This window comes from Carettochelys insculpta, chromosome 4, assembly GCF_033958435.1.
Source record: "Carettochelys insculpta isolate YL-2023 chromosome 4, ASM3395843v1, whole genome shotgun sequence".
In the NCBI taxonomy this organism is placed as follows: Eukaryota; Metazoa; Chordata; order Testudines; family Carettochelyidae; genus Carettochelys; species Carettochelys insculpta.
In genome coordinates, this window is record NC_134140.1 from 35,351,613 (window position 1) to 35,370,103 (window position 18,491).

Consider the following 18,491-nt stretch of genomic DNA (forward strand, 5'->3'; position numbering starts at 1 on the left):
CATTGACATTCTTTCATTGCTGATTGGGGCCAGAGTTTAAGTTGAGACCATGGAAAGGCACAATATACCACTATCATCACTTCCCTTCTTCATCCATTCCTCACTAATGTTTTTATTAATTTATAGAGATTTGAAATATGAACAGGGCAGAACTGGCAAGTAGGTATTACAGCGCTAATCTTCCCTGTTCCTCTCCTTTAAAGCCTGGTAGCTGTCAGAACTGCTGTGATTTATTGTACAAGGCAGAGGACATGATTACAGGGGAAAAAAAGAGAAGGAAATGCAGGGGAATCTAGAGCCCTTTTGTGCAATTGAGCTGTACTCTTCAGGGCTTCTGGCATCTTGAAGAGGAAGTTTAGTGACACCACATGGCTGGTGCAAGGGAGTAGCCACAGATACAGGGAAACACGAGCCAAACATAGCTAAGTGTTCGGTAGCAGATACAGTGTGCCAAAAAGTACCCAAAAACAGGAAGAAAGGGATTCCATTCCCTGTGGTGCATCCCTTACTTGGATTTGGTGCAATAGAGAGAAATAAAGGTGTGGTGTATGCTGTGGAGGTGGGTGAATTTTATATTTTTAGTTGGTTAATTAAAAGAAACAATTTCTTTTGATTTACAGCGACCTATAGCAGAGCAAAAAGAACTGCTTAATAAATGGAATGAAATGGGAACTGATGAGCCAGGTATGTTAAATAAAATGTGCCTTTTTATATAGCAGCAAAACAAATGCATATTCATCTCCTTAATTATCAATCAGAGATTAAAGTAGTATCCGTTATAAAGATAATGAGTTCCTGTTCTGAGTTTTGGTTTTTCCCTAATACATAGTGTTTGGTAATTCACAAATACCTATTCACTTTGTTATTTATTTTTTAAAGAATTACTGTTTTGGATTTTTAATCTACACCTGCAGTATGGGGATATATTTTTTTGTATACTAATAATTAGGGAATTTGAATAAGTAGTTTTAATTGTTATTAATTGGAAAAGTACACTAATTAAAAGAAAAACATAATAGCATTTACTTTTTATGTCATTTAATTTGAAACAGTTTTCTCTTATCTAAATAATGTGTTTTTTTTTTTTCCAACAGCTAAAAGTGACACAGCTAATCAATATGTAGGAGTTACATTCTGAACAGCTTCATAGAAAGCGATTCAGTTAGGATGCACATGCATTTCTATGCACTGTGAATAAGATCAGACAGTCACTTGACAATTTTCATGGTCTGAACTGTAGTTTCGTGCCTTATTAATTTATAGATATGCTGTCTGGGATAGAAGAAAATGAATAGATGGTGTATTTTTTACTTTATATTGGTTTTGAAGCTATTTTAACTTCCGAAATTAAGAACATTCAAAATTTATCCTTTGTGCTTTTATTTTATTGTGGAGTTGTAAAAATAACAGGGATGTATTTTGTATTGCACCCATTTTTCTTTTTGTAATTCAGTGGTAATTAAATAGAAGTTTTATTAAATAATTTATTTTGGCTCTTGTGCATAGCATCAATTAATGATTCACTTATATACTGATGTGAACTTTTTAAATATAACTGTTAATAAAAATCTAATGGCAATGATGTATTTTAAGTTATAGGGACAGTTACATTGGCAATACATGTGGAGTTTTTTTCCCAATTCCGACGCAATCTGTATAAAATTTTAATTTAAATCTTTCTTTACGTTTTGTTAATTTCAGATTTAAGTCTCTTCCGACCTGTTTATGCACCTAAAGATTTTCTTGAGGTAAGCACTAGAGAAATTACCAACCACCCAATGGTTTACATTCTTTATATTCACCTTTGTAAAGTAGAGCATGTGAATGGGGAGTCTTCAACAGATGGATAAGAAATAGAAATCAATTTTCTCCTAAATAAGGCAAACTAAATCAACACATAACACTGTGCATTAAATAATCAGGCACAAAGCTGCATTAAGTAGTTGATGGCGTGTGTGTGTTGTGTGGTATCTCCTGATACTTGGAAATAGTTTGGGCTTTTGCCTGTGACCAAAACAAGAAACTGAAAAATAAATCTAGCTCACTGCTAAGTCTTTAATGCCTGAATTGCTCAGTTTTATTTATTTTGCATAGTTCATAATACTGAAGGCCATAATAAAAATATGGCAGTAAAAATATGGGGTCTATTGCACCATAGAAATCACTGGTGACTTGTTAAAATGACAATATGTAGAATGCTGTTGCTTATGAAAATACAAAACAAAATCAATGTTTGAGTAATACTCTGTTAGATGTTGATTAAACAAATTTATCTAGAACCTTGGACAGTGTAGGTGAGGTGCACAGAAATATGATAGTCAGTTAATTTACATAATTAAAAGTCAGATGCAGCAGAATGAATCAGAAAATTGAATTTGTTACATAATTTTATGTATTAAGTGGTATGTCTTATGAAGCATCAAGATGAAAAGAGGGGCTGATGTCAGCAGTGATCACCACCTTGTGACAGCACTCATAAAGCTTAAGCTAAGAAGCACTGGTCGCAAGATACCCGTGTGGAAACACTTTGATGCAGAGAAGCTATAAGACTCCAAAGTTAAGAATGCTTTTGTTCTTAAGGTGAAAAACAGGTTTCAAGTTTTACAAGATCTTGAAGAGGAGTCTCACACCATAGAAGAAAATAATAAGAAATGGGAACAAATTACAACAATATACATAAAGAACAGTGAGGACTGCCTCGGTTTCAAACAAAACCAGAAGAAAGTATGGATCATGCAAGGCACATGGAAGGCAGTCGATAACAGAAGTAGGAAGAAGAAACTTACAGAAACTTAAAGAATAAACTTACAGGTATTATATCAGAAAGATTGAAAGAACGATACCAGCAGCAGTATGAAGAAGCAGACTGGCATGTCAAGAAACTGGTGAGAACTGATAAGAGCACACAGAAGAACTAGCAACATAAGTTGAAGTAGGAACTACTCAAAGAGAACAAGGAAAGATTTTAAAAATCACTAGGCTTGTTTTCAGTGCTATGCCAGTACAAGTGTCCCTTTCGTGGACAAACAAGGAAATGTACAATAGAGAGGGAACAAGAGGCTTGTTGGGCAGAACACATTCAAGATGTTCTAAACAGGCTCCCACCAGAAGAAGCAGCTGATATTCTGGAAGCGGAAGCAGACCTTGACATGAATACTACACCACTAAAAATGGAAGAAAGCAGCGTGGCAGTAAGATCCTTAAAGAATGGTGAAGCTCCAGGACATGACAACCTCAGTGCCCAATTGTTCAAGGCAGATGCTGAACTTTTAGCTTCTATTCTCCAGCCGCTCTTTAGAGCACTATGGCTGTGTCTACACGTGCCCCAAACTTCGAAATGGCCACGCAAATGGCCATTTCGAAGTTTACTAATGAAGCGGTGAAATGCATATTCAGCGCTTCATTAGCATGCGGGCAGCAGCGGCGCTTCGAAATTGATGCGGCTTGCTGCCGCGCGGCGCGTCCAGAGGGGGCTCCTTTTTGAAAGGATGCCGCCTACTTCGAAGTCCCCTTATTCCATCAGCTGATGGGAATAAGGGGACTTCGAAGTAGGCGGGGTCCTTTTGAAAAGGAGCCCTGTTTGGACGAGCCGCGTGGCGGCAAGCCGCATCAATTTCGAAGCGCCGCTGCTGCCCGCATGCTAATGAAGTGCTGAAAATGCATTTCAGCGCTTCATTAGTAAACTTCGAAATGGCCATTTGCGTGGCCATTTCGAAGTTTGGGGCACGTGTAGACATAGCCCAGGAGGCCAAGAACATAAAATATCACAATGCTCTTTCTGGACTATCCTAAAGTTGACCATGCAAGATCAAATTTGACATTGCTCCTTGTGAAAAGCAGGAGGACCAATATCAACCATAGGATCCTTTAAAGGCAGTGGAATGGACCCTGTAGTGTGGTGCAAGTGCTAAGAAAATCAACTTAAGTCAACTTAGTTCGACCTAATTTCCTAGTGTAGACCAGGCCTCAGTTTCAGTTTTCTGAAAGGGAGCCTTAAGCACTTTTTAAAAATTAGATCCCTTGTGGATTTTGAAGTTGGCTGCCCAAAATCACTAGTTGCTTTTGAAAATTTAGGCCTACATTTGGTGCCTGTAGTGCTGCAGAATATAGCACTATATTTGTGTCTAAGCTTAATTTGTGATGCTGATGCTGTTGGGCCACAGCCTCATGTCGGTTTAGGCCTATATGCAGGGAATGACAGATTGTATTCTTTTTTTAAAAGGTATTAATGAACCTTCGCAACCCAAATTATGAAAGTGGCGATCAGCCTAGCTTCAGAAATCATCTGGGTCTAATTCAGGTTCCTCTGAAAGTTAAAGACATCCCTGAACTGGTAAGTACAGATGTATTAAAATAAGTCTCTCTTAAAAAAGTAGTTTATATGAGAACTGTTTTGGCTGGCTAATCAGTAACATACAGTAAACCCTTGATTTAATGGACTAATGGGAGGATGGGTTGTCTGTTAATATCAGAAGTCCATTAAATCTGATGGCTCCTCTGCCCTTGGCAGCCCCAGCCATGGTGGTGGCCCCAGTCACTTCAGTGGCTCCTTCAGCCCCAGTGGCCCCAGCTGCTGTGGTGGCTCCAGCTGATGGAGTGGCTGTGGCAGCTCCTCCAGCAGCGGTGGCAGCTCTGGTCACTCTGCTGAATCTCCGGCATTTATTTGGTGGGGGAGGGGGACTGGTAGACAGTGTTCGTTATTTTTGAAGTCCGTTGACTTGAGGGTTTACTGTACTAGACAATGAGGAAAGGAATCTTAGGGCAAGTCTACACTAGACCTGAAATTATTTCAAAATAGCTGTTATGCTGTGTAGACGCTAGGATACTTATTTTGAAATAACGGCTTTTATTTTGAAATAACAGTGCTGTGTAGACCTACCCTAAAAGACTATTCCTTTTTGAACCACTCTGTACTCTTAAACTCCATTACAACTTGTGGCAATGCATTCCAAGTAGGGTGGACAAAAATCAATGATTTAAAAAAACAAAAAAAACCAAAACACCTTCAAAAATCAGCTTTTTTATTTGTCTCAATTTAATTACAGGTTCATTTTAAAATGCCTATTTTAAATTTAATTTTCAATTGCCAATCTATGTTGAAGTCTAAACACATTATATTATCTATCAGACTAATTTAATTTAGATATAAAATAGTATTAAGTGATGATTAAAATGAATTATTTAAGTTACTAACTTGTTGATCCACTCAGCCATGTCCACATCTTCATCTATATCATTTTCTCCCAATAAGCAGTTTTTCCTTAAGAGGTTTTATTCTTGCAGCTAGGCCCTGTGTTTCCTTGCGCTGCTTATATTTGACACATTTTCGTTTTTTACCCAGGGAATTACTTTCTTCAGAATAGTCCCAGATAGGATCTCTCTCAAACTCAGAAGCCGTAACTGGTTTTCTTTGGCAATAGTGTGAAGGAATATAGGAAGCTGCGTGTGCACTGAATAATGTCTTCTCTTTTCCTTTCCAGTCTACACTACTGTTCTTTTCTATGTTGCCTCCATCATTTTCTGTATAATGCCTCTCTGTCTTTAACACAGTGTCTTAACTAACACCTCTGCCATGCTTAGACGAGGTCCACCAGCACATAAGCACACAACAAAAAACAATCTGTCTTGAGTCTTTCTTTGAGTGTGTTACTTTTTAGTCTGCTGAGAAACAGCCTAGAACTTTCAAGAAGCAAGAGAGCTAGTAAGTAGGTTGGACAGGCTAGAGCCATTAATTCCTTTTTATGAAACTGTCAGTATATGTCTAACATGTTACAATGAAATTTAATTTTAACTGTTATTTTTAAATGATGAATTTAATATTTCATTGTTGATTTAAAAAAATTAAAAATCTCGTTTAAATAAAAATGTTTTTATTATGTTTAAAAATCACTTTTTTTCCACCCTGCCCCCAGTCCCTCCATTTGCCACTTCTTCTGTTGCTCACTGTCTCCAAGACTTTCTTTCAGTCACTCACACATTTATATTGGGCGGAGCAGGGGATTGAGCTGTGGGAAAGGGTGCGGGCTCCAGCTGGAGGCACAAGCTTTTTGGTGGAGCTGGGGGATGAGATATTTGTGTTGCAGGAGCAGGCTCCAGGATGGGGACAAAGGGTTCAGAGTGCAGGAGCAGGCACTCAGTGCAGGCTTTCCGAGGGAGTTTGAATGCAGGAGGGGCTCAGGGCTAGAGCAGGGGGTTGGTATAGTGGAGGGGGTTCTGTGTGGGGGTCCTGGGCAGCACTTACCTCAGGCTTCTCCCAGAAATGGCTGGCATATCACTGCAGTCCCTAGACGCAGGGGTGGCCGGAGGATCTATATGCCTCTCTTGCCTGCAGGCGCCACCTCCACAGGTCCTATTGGCCATATTTCCTGGTGCTCAAGGTGGGGCAGTATGTGGAGCCTCCCTGGCTACCACTGTGCCTATGGACCATAGGAACATTCCAACCACTTCCGGGAGCCCCTCTGTGCAAGGGCGGGCAGGGAGCCTGCCTTATCCCTGCTGTCCACTGACTGGACTTCCAATGGCCCAGTCGGCAGTGCTCATCTGAGCTATCAGAGTCGTTCTGCAACCAGATGTTGCAGTCAGAAACGAGATGTCTGGCAATGCTAGTTAGGGTAGTGTGTGTCACATGTATTCTGGGGACAAGATGTAGGCTGGAAAGGGGATGTAGTTGATCTGATTTCAGTTGCACCTGATTCTCATCATACACAGTTTCTGAGGGACTTTATGGTGGTGGAGGTAGTTAGGGCTTCCCCTGGGCAACCCTAACTTGCACTCAGGGCAGTGCATCCGTGAATCAGGGAACCACAACTGGTTCTCTGCAGCTTCTCTCTGTTTTGCCCGAGTTGTGCTCACAGGTAGTTAAGAATCAGGGCCAAGTCAAACTGTTTTTCTGTCTTTAGGCTATGTCTAAATTGCATGGTTTTGTTGTCAGAAGTTCATTATGGAAGCTCTTGATTCTGTCAATTTACTGTCAACAGAATGCACTTCAATCTGGACGCTTAGTGGGTTTTGTCGACAAAACAAACACTTTGTCAACAAAACCCTGCAGTCTAGTCATAGCCTTAGGCTAAGAATCAGCCCAAGATTTTTGTTGCTCTTTTAAAATAATTTTGCTTTGTAAATGATTTTGTATAAATTTAGTTAAGTTATGGAATATAAGGATGCATTTTATTGAAGGATTACTTTTAAATTAAACTTTTAAAGAAGGACTCTTTGCTAACTGTTAATAATCTGCTTTTAATTCTCTGTTTACATTTTTAGAGAGACTATTTCAGTGAGCTAGGCTTGACTACAGGACAGCTGGGTATCGATGATTCTACGCAGGTGCCTCCAGGTTAGTGTATACTGTGCTTTAGTATTTTCATATGAACAGTGGTGATTAACTTATATGGTCATGGCGTACTGTGTAATTGTAAAGTAATTCACATATTTTTTCCATACTATTCACATGTATTTGTCTCACAGTTGTAACTCCATTAGCTCTCATGTAAATCAAGTTGAACATATTTGCACTGGTGATGGAGACGATTGCAGATGTGACGGTCTTGATTTGCAAGATGTGAAGTGCCTTCAATTTCTGTTGATTTCAGATGGAGCTGCAGAAGTTTAAACCCTTTTGAGACCTGTGTCTCACCAAATTCCCCCCTCCCCCCCAAAAAAATTAGAAAGACTCAACGAGTTTTAAATCCAGACTGCTTTGAATAACACATGTGCAGCTGTGATTACTGTGTGTTAAATAGTCTTTGGTTTTAAATAATGTGTAATGAAGTTTATGTAGGGAATGCACACTTATTTCTGTCGAAAGAATTGTAGGGTTTCCACTAATGGAAAAGTTAATAGCCTACAGAGGTTTTTTCAGTGGAAAATGTTTTGATTAAGTGTTGCATATTTGACTACAGGTTGAACCTCTCCCGTCCAGCACTCTCAGGACGTGATTGGTGCTAGATGAGAGAATTTGCTGGCTGATAGGAGGTCAGTATTTTCTAGCACATTACCAACACTTCCATAACTTACTGGGCTCTTAGAAGACATTTAGGGGTAAATTAGAGCTAAATAACATCACAGAACACTGAGAGCCAGGACTAGTGGCTGTAAACAAACTTTATGGGACCACAGGAAACTTGGCCAAACCCAGGATAAGAGGTTGTCCAACTAACTAAAATTATGTCAGATTATGGAGTTTACCAGACGAGAGTTCTGGTTTAGAGAGGTTCAATCTGTAGTAGTATTTGTATATTTCAGTCTCAATTACAGAAGAAAATTGCTGCTGATGCTGTTTTAATTATCGTAACATTAGCAGTTAAAAAGTTAAATATGGTGTGTACAAATCTGCAGACTTGTATGTTTTGTAGGCATCAAAATTTAATTTTGGTTAGTCAAAACTATAAAAAGTTGCCACACCAATTGCTGAAGAAGTATTCTTATCACTTCTTGCTTCATTATTTATGCATTTTATTCATTCCTTTTTTTTTAAAGAGCTCTTTGAAAATGAGCATGTACGTATTGGACAGACAGGTAAGGATTTGATTTTTAGTTGTAATAAACTGAAGAATTAAGAATATTGTAAATAATTGCCCTCCTCAAATACTCATTCCTGAAGAATTTAATATTTCACCAATAGAAACACAAGGTACAGTCAGTAATGCCATGGATGTTCATATAAAGGTAGAAAATGCTGCATTTTAAATCAACCAGTAGATGCCAGATTAATAGCTCTACAGCTGGTTTGCTAAAAGCAAAATAGCAAGCATAGACACACACCTTTATGGCAGTAGCCTAACCCATGCTATTACTGAATTTCATTTTAAAATCAAAGGAGCCTGTTCTCCCATCTGTTCACACAATTCTCTTTAGTCTTAATGGGATTTATGTCTGTGCATCAAATGGGAATATAATCCTAATTCCTTTTTATGGTTATTCATAATTGCGGAACCTGATACTTATTGCAATTCTAATCCATTATGGATGATTTTCACTAATTTTTCCACATACATATCCATTTTTGAGTGAGTTATAGCTTCCCCTTGTAGTAGTAGTAGTAGTAGGCCTTTTGAAAAAAGGCTTGTTTACCATCAATGTTCTATGTACTGAGGCACAGATTCAAAACTCATTACTTTCAGTGTGAGTCTTTTTATGGACTCTAGTAAGCTTTGGATTGGGCTTTGTTGCCATTGATGGATAGTCGTTGTCATCATGTCAGTTGTGCTGCTGTGCTGAGGATTTTTCTCTCACAGCATAATTCATCCGAATTTGATAGCTGGGTTCTTTCCTCTGCAAGAAGTAGTACATTGGAAACAGCTCAGTCATGTATGTTGTTCTGTTCTCTCCTGAGATAGTCATCTTTTCCCAAGTTTTTACGTGTAGTCTGGCAGTATTTTCTTTTTCCTTTTCTGCCCCAAAAGATTGAAAACAAAACAACCAAATCCATAAGTGCACCATCTAGTAGAGAACTCAACAGTCCAAGAAAATATGTGGTAAAACAGATTTCTAGTAACTGTGGAACAGATGAGTCATTGTTCACTTAGGGCCAGCTGGCCACATATGTCATTTTCTTATAACTGATTGTAAATGTTTGTTGAAATCTATTTTCATATTTTATGTCATGTCCCTTTTGATATTTGTATGGATTACAAGAAGACAAACACGTTTGCGGATGGAGATAAAAACTTGGGAAGTTCACATGGTAGAATCTTTCTGTTTGCGACAGGGAGTTGGCCTGGGTTATGCTTGTTTTTCCTTTGTTGCTTTCAGGATTAAAGGAAGTGTATGCAGTCAAAACTTTAAAAAAATGACATGACAATTTCTGGAAACGTTGTGGTTATGTATGTGATGTAAATTCATGGCATCTACGTTTTTGCAGTTTTAGCAGAACAAGATAGTGCTGCGGCCCAACAGTATGTCCGTCAGGGATGCCCAACAGCACTCCGAGCTGAATTGTGGGCACTCATTCTGAATATTTCTAATCAGCCTGAGGTAAGGGGCAAGCCAGGTTAAAATCAGATTAAAATACAACTGTCTGTTGAAAAACTGGATGTATGGTTTACTACTTATGGTTTGTTGATTTGGCTGTGGCTTAGTCACAGCATGTAAATATTTTGAAACTGTCATACCCATTTTGTAAGAATTCTGTGTGTGTGAGAGTGAGTGAGAGAGAGAGAGAGAGAGAGGCCCTAAAACTATAATTAATTCTCTTTACTCATACAAAATTATGATTGTTGGGGGGAAAAAGAACTAAGGCAAGCCTAGTTGTGAATCAGTCTATTTAGACAAGGTGGGTGGTATATTACAGAAATTGGCACATCTAGCCAACAGTCTGGTTTAACACATGTGGTAGATATTAGAATGTTTCTGTTTATAAACTTTGTCCAACGTGAAGATGTTTGTCTTCTCAAAATAGCGGGATGGGGTGTAGAATGTGTTGGTTTTTTTTAATCTGCATAAAAGGCATGGATGAGAAGTTAGCTGATAAAGAGAGATGTAATCACAGAATAGTTTTAGATATCTTGCGTGAGTTTTGCAAACTGTAGCTGTGAATCAAGTAAGTTTTAAAATACAGAGCTGCAGTTCAAAAAGAATTCTGAATGTTTTTAAAGCAGTGACAATGTAGATAAACACTTCCTGACTGATAATTAGCAAACCTCGTGAAATTTAGCCTAGGGCTCTGTGACCTTATCTGTGATATTTTTTTTTTTTAATTTTAATTAGGAATTATCAGAATATCTTTATTAATACCCTAGTTACAGTGATAGTGAGTACACTCTAGTTTTATGGCAGTCACTTTGTAGGATACACTATGGCACAGTCTAATTTTTTTTTTAATTTGTATTTTAAAAAATGACTTTCTAAACTAATTTATAATTTTATTCTTTCACTGTACATGTATGAATTAAAGAACCAACATGTGTATTATAATCTTTGCTCAACATTATTTCACACAGCATACAGTATTTGTCTTATTTAACCTAGGCCCTAGTACTTGGAAATATTTATGCATGTTGTTCATCTTATTTGGGATGTGTAGTCCCTCTGAAGTCAATAGGGTTATTCATACAAAGTTAAGAGCATGTGATAAGTCTTTGCAGAACTGGCACTTTATGTTGTAATTCCTTAGGAAAGGAACCATACATTCTTGTGGTGACATTCCCAATTGTTGTTAATAAAATATTGCATTTTGTATATTTGAAGATGGTGGTGATTGAGTGACATTGATAACTGACAGTTAGAAAGTAGTTTCATTTTGAGGTGGGTGTGTGTGTGTAAAAAAAAAAAAAAAAAAAATCCAGGAACATTTAAGCTTTATGTTGGCAGCAAATCGTAGGAGAATTAATACTAAGAAAAACAGTTTTGAGAAATGGATATTTTAAAATACAACTACAAATGTCTAATGATAGAAATATTTAGTTCAGACCTTCATGAAGACATAGTCTAGGCATTTGTTTACAATGAATAAGAGATTAAATTCACTTTAGATACAAAAACCTTGCTAAAGTAATAATGAAAATATTATACAATGTATTTGTGATGCTTCATGCTAGATTTGAGTTCTTCTAAATTATTCTGACAGCTGAAGTCTGAGATTTCTCTTTTATGACAGTAACGAGATCAGAGATATGAAATTCATTTTGTTTGCTTCATTGCACATCTGTCTACATTCTCTTGAGCACTTCATGTTTTAAAGATGTGTTTGCTTAATATGCAAAGTAAAATAACTGAATCAAAGATAAAATCTTCCATTTTGATAAATGAGGGACAAGGAATTTATTAAAAAGTAATGGTAAGGTATTCTATACAGATATGACTTGAGAGACTTTAAAAACTGATTCCTTAGAAAATAGTTCCAACCCATCTGGAAAAATTCCCTAGTGTTTCTCTTGAAATACAATAGCAAACCATTTCAATCCTTATAACTTTTGAAAGCCATGTTAGTATTTTTCTCAAATTTGGCATAATGTGATTATTAATATAAGTTTATAGTAGCATCTACAAAGTTCTAGGTCAATTTTGGAAGGGGTCGCTCTTGCTGTGAGGCATTCAAAATAGACAAATTAGAAGACAAAGTTTAGGGAAAGTGAAACAATAGGTACAGAAGATTCACTATGCTATTGGAGCTGATCTTTAAGATGAACTTAAAAGTACAAAGGGTTGGAGCTTAGCAGGTGAGCTAATGGATGTAATGCTATGCTGTATATGGTGCTAACTATGTTAGAAGCTAAGAAATGATTGAATATGAATGGCAATGCCGGTGGAGCCATGATAGCTGGGTTTAGGAAGAGAGTGATCATAACCTTGAGAAAGAGGGAGGTATAAAGTTATACAGAACTTAAGTTTGATGCAGTAATGGATGGTTGAACCAGTTGAGGTAGTAGAGAGAGTACTGAAATGATCAGATGGATGAGTAAAATTGACTACAGTACTTCAATCTTAATCTTGCAGCTTCTGTTTTACATAGTTTGCATTCCAGATCATGATTTTTCTAGTACCCTAAACTGAGAGCTACTATTTTATGATCAGATAGTTTTCTGGAGGTTTATTTTCTTCTTTGCAGTGGATTTAATGAGGATTTTTGTATCATACTGTAATTGCTGACACCTTGACTCAGTGCACTGAGAACTGAATCAGGGATTTTGACAGAGGAAAGCATGAATATATACAGTTTGAGTTTTAAGAGCTAGGCTTTCAGGCAGATGTGTAACAGATTGGTCACTAAGGATGCCATGGAAATGTGCTCACTAGTGTGTTACACCAGCACAATGTTATGAAGTACATATCCAGAAACTGAAATACTAATTGCATGTTATCTTTAACAAGCACAGACTTACCAGTGTAATGACCCACAGAAATCCAAGACACTCTGTATCCTGATATTTTATTACTGTAAAAAAGTGTTTGTCATTTAATCGGCATATGTTGTGCAAAGGTGACATAAGGTTTTTAGTAAATGTATGCAGTTTTCAAGTAACAGATGACATAAGAATATCTGTCTATTTTGTATATGCTTTAATTATTTATTCAACACTACTTTTTCATTACATAGCACTGAATTACGTGACTGGTATAGTTTTTCCTCTATAATGCATATTGTTGGGAGTTTAAACTTTTGTAGACTTGCAGCTTTACAAGTGACTCTAAGCCTATAAATCAAATATGGGTCAGTAAATTTCCTTTGTTAGAAGTTGAAAGGCAGAATTGGCTGGTATGTGTGGGAGCATTAAGATAGGGTAGTTTGAGAGACTGTTCAATAAAGCTAAGGTTAAAAAAAACAATCTACAGTGTCATACACAAAGTTATGAGCAATGTGCACATGAGATGGTGCAAAGTAAACTTGTCTCTGCTGCAGAATTAGTTATGAATATAAAAGTACACTGTCAATGAATTGTTTATTAATCTGTTATGCTCAGTTGTACAGGAAATTATACACTCACTCATGCAGGCCTGCTCTACATGGTGAGTTTAAGTCAAACTTAGCTGCATTAGGTCTGTTTTCTTAACAATGTGTCCACACCATCAAGCCTGTTCACCCAACTTTAGGGCTATTAAGGTTGATTTTGGTACTCCTGCTTTTCATTAAGAGTAATGGTAAAATTGACCTTGCATGATCAACTTCAGGGCAGTGAACCTGAAATGCTGTGAAATCAGTGTTCTTGGCATCCTGGTATAGTGCCCCAATGTGACTGCTCTGGCTAGCACTTTCACTTCTGCTGCTCTCCACGTGCACAGGAAAAGTCCCCGGAAAGTTTGAATTTCATATCCAGTTTGATCTGTGTGGCAAGATAAGCAGAAAGCACATTTTCAGCAGCAACCTTGGCCATGAATCTCCAGGGTTGCAGACAAGCTCCAGCATGTAGTGTGCAGGAGATCCTGGACCTGATTTCCAGGGGCAACAGGGGGATGGGAAAGATGAATCAGCAAAAGAAAAGGCTGATAACTGTGCCAAAATCACACAGGGAGAAATGGTATACCTGGGACACCCAGCAGTGTGTGAAAATAAAGGAACTCTGACAGGCATACCAGAAGACAAAGGAGGCAAATGAGCAGCTGCGTGGGACTCTAGGATCAGACCTAAACACTGTCCTCAACGCTGCCATGGATACCTCCGAAGAGATTCTTCAGGCAACAACAGGGAGGGACACGGTGGGTGCTGCAGATAAGGAGGAGAGATGATTAGCAGGCGAACAGAGCAGCCAATCTCACTGAAAGCCAGGACTTTTTTTTGATTTTTTGAGCCAGTCCCCTTCTCCTATGACAGATTGCTGTTGGACTCTGGTGGGGAGGGCACTGGTGAGTTCTGTTCTCTTTTTTTTTTTTTTTTTAAACTTTAATAGAGATTTCTCTGTCTATTTATATGAGCTCTTAAAATTCAAGTAATCATCAGTATTAGTGACATTCTTGTGATTGCAGCATCAGGTCCAAAATGTGTAGATTGTTTAGGTTGAAAACTAAGTTTTATTTAATGTTTGTTAAGTTTTTGCAGAACTTTTAATGCAGTGGTTCTCAAACTGTGGTCTGAGGACCACTAGTGATCCATGACTATCTTTCAGGTAGGCTGCAGTCTGGGGGCTCAGGCCCCCCTGCAAAGGTTAACCAGCACTGCGGCTCCAGCCCTATGCTCCTCCCAAAGCGGTTGGAACACCAGTGCTGTCTTTTGCTGTGTGTTGGGAAGGTCTACTACCTGCCCAGACCCTGCACCCTCCCTCCCACTGAGACAGCCCCTTCCTGCACACTAGCCCTCTTGTTTTTGGCCACTACCCATAATGTATGGTCCCACAAAATCTACTAGCTCTGGCACCTCAGAAGAGTTAATCTGATCTATGGGAAATCCTTAACCTTGGTGTGTGTGTCCCCTCCACCCCCATGGAACTGTAGTGCAAGGGAAGTGAGGTGTATTCACTTTGGGGCCACATCAGTGAGGGTTGTGGGCTTTATTTTATTTGCTTCTAACTTTTGTGTGGCACCTGACTGATTTGCTGTGGGTCAGTGGCCCCCAATCCAAAAGAGCCCCCCCCCCAACCCTTCCTTAAATAAAAAAACAAACTTGAAATCTTTTATTTTTGGGCATAAATTAATATTTTACTTTATTTAAAACAGTTTGGTAAACTAATGTGATATATGCAATAAGATCTAAATATACACCTTTTGTGTTATATCTGCTTATTAGTGGTTTTATGTTTCAGTAGCTTAATAAGAATAATGTAGTATTGAGGTATTTAGAGATAAGCAAGTGCATTTTGTCATCATGGGTGGTTGACTGGTGGTCCACAGAAAGGTTACATTGGGCAGAGTGGGCCACAAGCCAAAAAGTTTGACAGCCACTGCTTTGATGGAAGATTCTATAGAAAAGCTAATTGGGGAAAAATTGGGCAAAGTAACAGTTTTACGTGATTCTCTTTCACACTGAGCAGGATGGAAACTATGCTTTGTTTCTTAACTTTGAGATCTAATTTTGTTTTAAACTAATTGTTTTAAAAAAACAGTAAAGTTGATTTTAAATTTAATCTCCGGTATTTTAATAGTGAGCATGCCTGGTTTTGGACCAGAGAATGTCTAATACAATTTTTCATTAGAGTATCTGTTTCTTCTCTCAAATGATGTTTAAAATCGTCCTTTTTGTATACAGTCTCTGAAGCATGGTTAAAATTGATAATTTTCTGGAAAGGAGCATGCTTTCTATAGTTATCACAAAAGGCTGCATTTTTTTCAAATGGGCATTACTGATTTTCTTCCCATTTAAACAAAAACCAGAAGCATTACAAAATTGTGTTTTGAGGATGTTCGTAATGTTTAAAATTAAAGCATAGCTAATGAGTTTAAGTGAAACTTCCATTTAGATTATTTTTACTGTTTTCTGTGGTGTGGTTTGCTTAGCTACCATGAAGGTTTCTCCGTGTCTGTTCTAAACTGTAATTTATTCAAAACTGTAGTTTGTTGTGTTGACTTGAACAATACAAGCTCTTTTTCAAATCCATAGATAGGGTGCTAATAAGTAGTGATAGTGATAGTGATAGTAGGCATCCTTCAGTCTGCATAGACTATGGATCGCTCCCTTTAAAGTTTCAATTGAGGACTTCATTTACAGTGTCTATTGTGACTATGAAGACCCACACGAGAGTGACAGTCCTTGCTGCATCTCTTGCAGATGTAGTGGGTGTCTGGCAAGTCCTTTTTGTGCGCATGCTTCTCCTCTGCTAGCTGTCTGATCTTCATCTCGCCCTTCTGAAGGCCCTTGTGTAACCCCTGCCTCCATCTGCTGCTTGTCTGCTAGTTCTTCCCAGTTGTTCAGCTCGATGTCTGCCTCTCTGAGGTCTCTCTTGCAGACATCTTTGTAGCGCAACTGGGGGCGTCCGGGAGGTCTTTTGCCAAAGGCTAGCTCACCATACAGGATGTCTTTTGGAATCCTTCCATCATTCATCCTGTGGACGTGGCCAAGCCAGTGGAGTTGACGCTGCCTGAGGAGGGTGTACCTGGTTGGGATTCCAGCTTGCTCGAGGACGGCGGTGTTGGTCACTCTGTCCTTCCATGATATTCCAAGGATGCACCTGAGGCAGCGCAAGTGGAAGACGTTCAGCCTCTTTTCCTGGCGGGCATACATTTTAATTAAAAGTAAACCATTAATATTCTAATCATGATGCAACATAATGCCATAAATGAAGCTTAAAATTCAAAACACTCAATGGCTACGTCTACACGTGAAGCCAACATCAAAATAGCTTATTTCGATGAATAACGTCTACACATCCTCCAGGGCTGGCAATGTCGATGTTCAACTTCGACGTTGCGCGGCACCACATCGAAATAGGCACTGCGAGGGTACGTCTACACGCCAAAGTAGCACACATCGAAATAAGGGTGCCAGGCACAGCTGCAGACAGGGTCACAGGGCGGACTCAACAGCAAGCTGCTCCCTTAAAGGGCCCCTCCCAGACACAGTTGCACTAAACAACACAAGATACACAGAGCTGACAACTGGTTGCAGACCCTGTGCCTGCAGCATGGATCCCCAGCTGCCGCAGAAGCAGCCAGAAGCCCTGGGCTAAGGGCTGCTGCCCACGGTGACCATAGAGCCCCGCAGGGGCTGGAGAGAGAGCATCTCTCAACCCCCCAGCTGATGGCCGCCATGGAGGACCCGGCAATTTCGACGTTGCGGGACGCGGATCGTCTACACGGTCCCTACTTCGACGTTGAACGTCGAAGTAGGGCGCTATTCCTATCCCCTCATGAGGTTAGCGACTTCGACGTCTCGCCGCCTAACGTTGAAGTTAACTTCGAAATAGTGCCCGACGCGTGTAGCCGCGACGGGCGCTATTTCGAAGTTAGTGCCGCTACTTCGAAGTAGCGTGCACGTGTAGACACAGCTAATAAGTTCTGTCAATTTCATGATATCTGTTAAACTGGGGTGTAAATTATGAAGCTCTTTTAAACTTTTTCATGAAGGATGAATAGCTATCCTTTTTAGTAAACTGTCTCTTGGCGCCATCTTGTCACCTTGTGTACATGTGAATGAAAGTGTACAGCAAAAGAGCTTGATGAAAAATTGTTTTGACTACGAAGTTAAATAGAAAATTTATTTTAAAACTATAACTTTTTAGCTACAGTTCTATAATATTTTAATAAAAATAATTGTAATAAAACTCCTGAATAGATGTGAATAAAATACAATGTCAGCTGGCTAAAATAAGAAAATATAAAATCATTACAGGAACTAGAGAAGTGGAGTCTGACCTATGGGTTGGAGCCACTTCTGACCCTAGACTGTGATTGTGTTCAGAAGAAAATTTTGTTTTGTATTAAAAATTAAAAATTTGCTCTGAATGCATTGTAGTGAAGGATGGCCTTTACTAGAAGTTTATATTTAAATATAACTCCCATGTCTGTATAGTTCTTTTACCTCTCTTTTCCTAAAGGGATATTACATGGTCTCTGTATATTTTACAGCTGGATTGTTTATATGTTCTAAATTATCTAGTTCTTGTTCAGCAAATAATCTGCAGCCATATGTTTCCCTTACTGCTTTTGATTGGATTTCATTTTGTTTAAATATTTGGCCATCCTTTCTGATTAATATCTGTAGCTCATGATCTTCCTAAAATTATAAAGTGGAAAAAGCTGACAGTGGTCCTCGAAGTGCTATGCTCAGGAACCACAATATTTATGTTTTACAAATTATTACATTTCATATACAATTTTAAAAACAAAGTATGTTAAGAGTATCACATTGTTCATCTTACTTTTTCCTTATTTTTATGCTATACAGAAATAGCTACAATGACCACCTACAGAATGTTGCTAGTTGTTGTGATATTTGTATGTGAAGTCATTAATTTCATTCTTCCAACTATGGTATCTGTCTTTTTTATGTGTACCATATAAATTCTGTTTTTTTGGCTCTAAAATTACTTCTGAAAGGTTCACTTGATTCAGTTCTGCTTTCACCTAGATTTCATTATAAACTTGTTACCTTTTATTTTTCCTTTATTGGAAAGAAAAAATGAAAATAG

The 18,491-nt window shown here is 38.4% G+C and overlaps 1 protein-coding gene across 6 annotated transcripts in view; it reads left to right on the plus strand.

Annotated features, from left to right (window-relative positions):
* Positions 1-18,491, plus strand: part of TBC1D19 (TBC1 domain family member 19) — a 108,535-nt gene that overhangs the window by 20,689 nt on the left and 69,355 nt on the right. For all 6 annotated transcript variants that reach the window (XR_012645240.1, XM_074991774.1, XM_074991775.1 and 3 more), the window contains exons 6-11: positions 621-684; positions 1,702-1,748; positions 4,223-4,333; positions 7,261-7,333; positions 8,476-8,514; positions 9,860-9,972. Coding sequence is in view for 5 of the 6 variants with exons in the window: in XM_074991774.1 (XP_074847875.1) it covers positions 621-684; positions 1,702-1,748; positions 4,223-4,333; positions 7,261-7,333; positions 8,476-8,514; positions 9,860-9,972 (447 nt within the window). In the remaining variant the exon portion in view is untranslated. The remainder of the gene's footprint in view (positions 1-620; positions 685-1,701; positions 1,749-4,222; positions 4,334-7,260; positions 7,334-8,475; positions 8,515-9,859; positions 9,973-18,491) is intronic.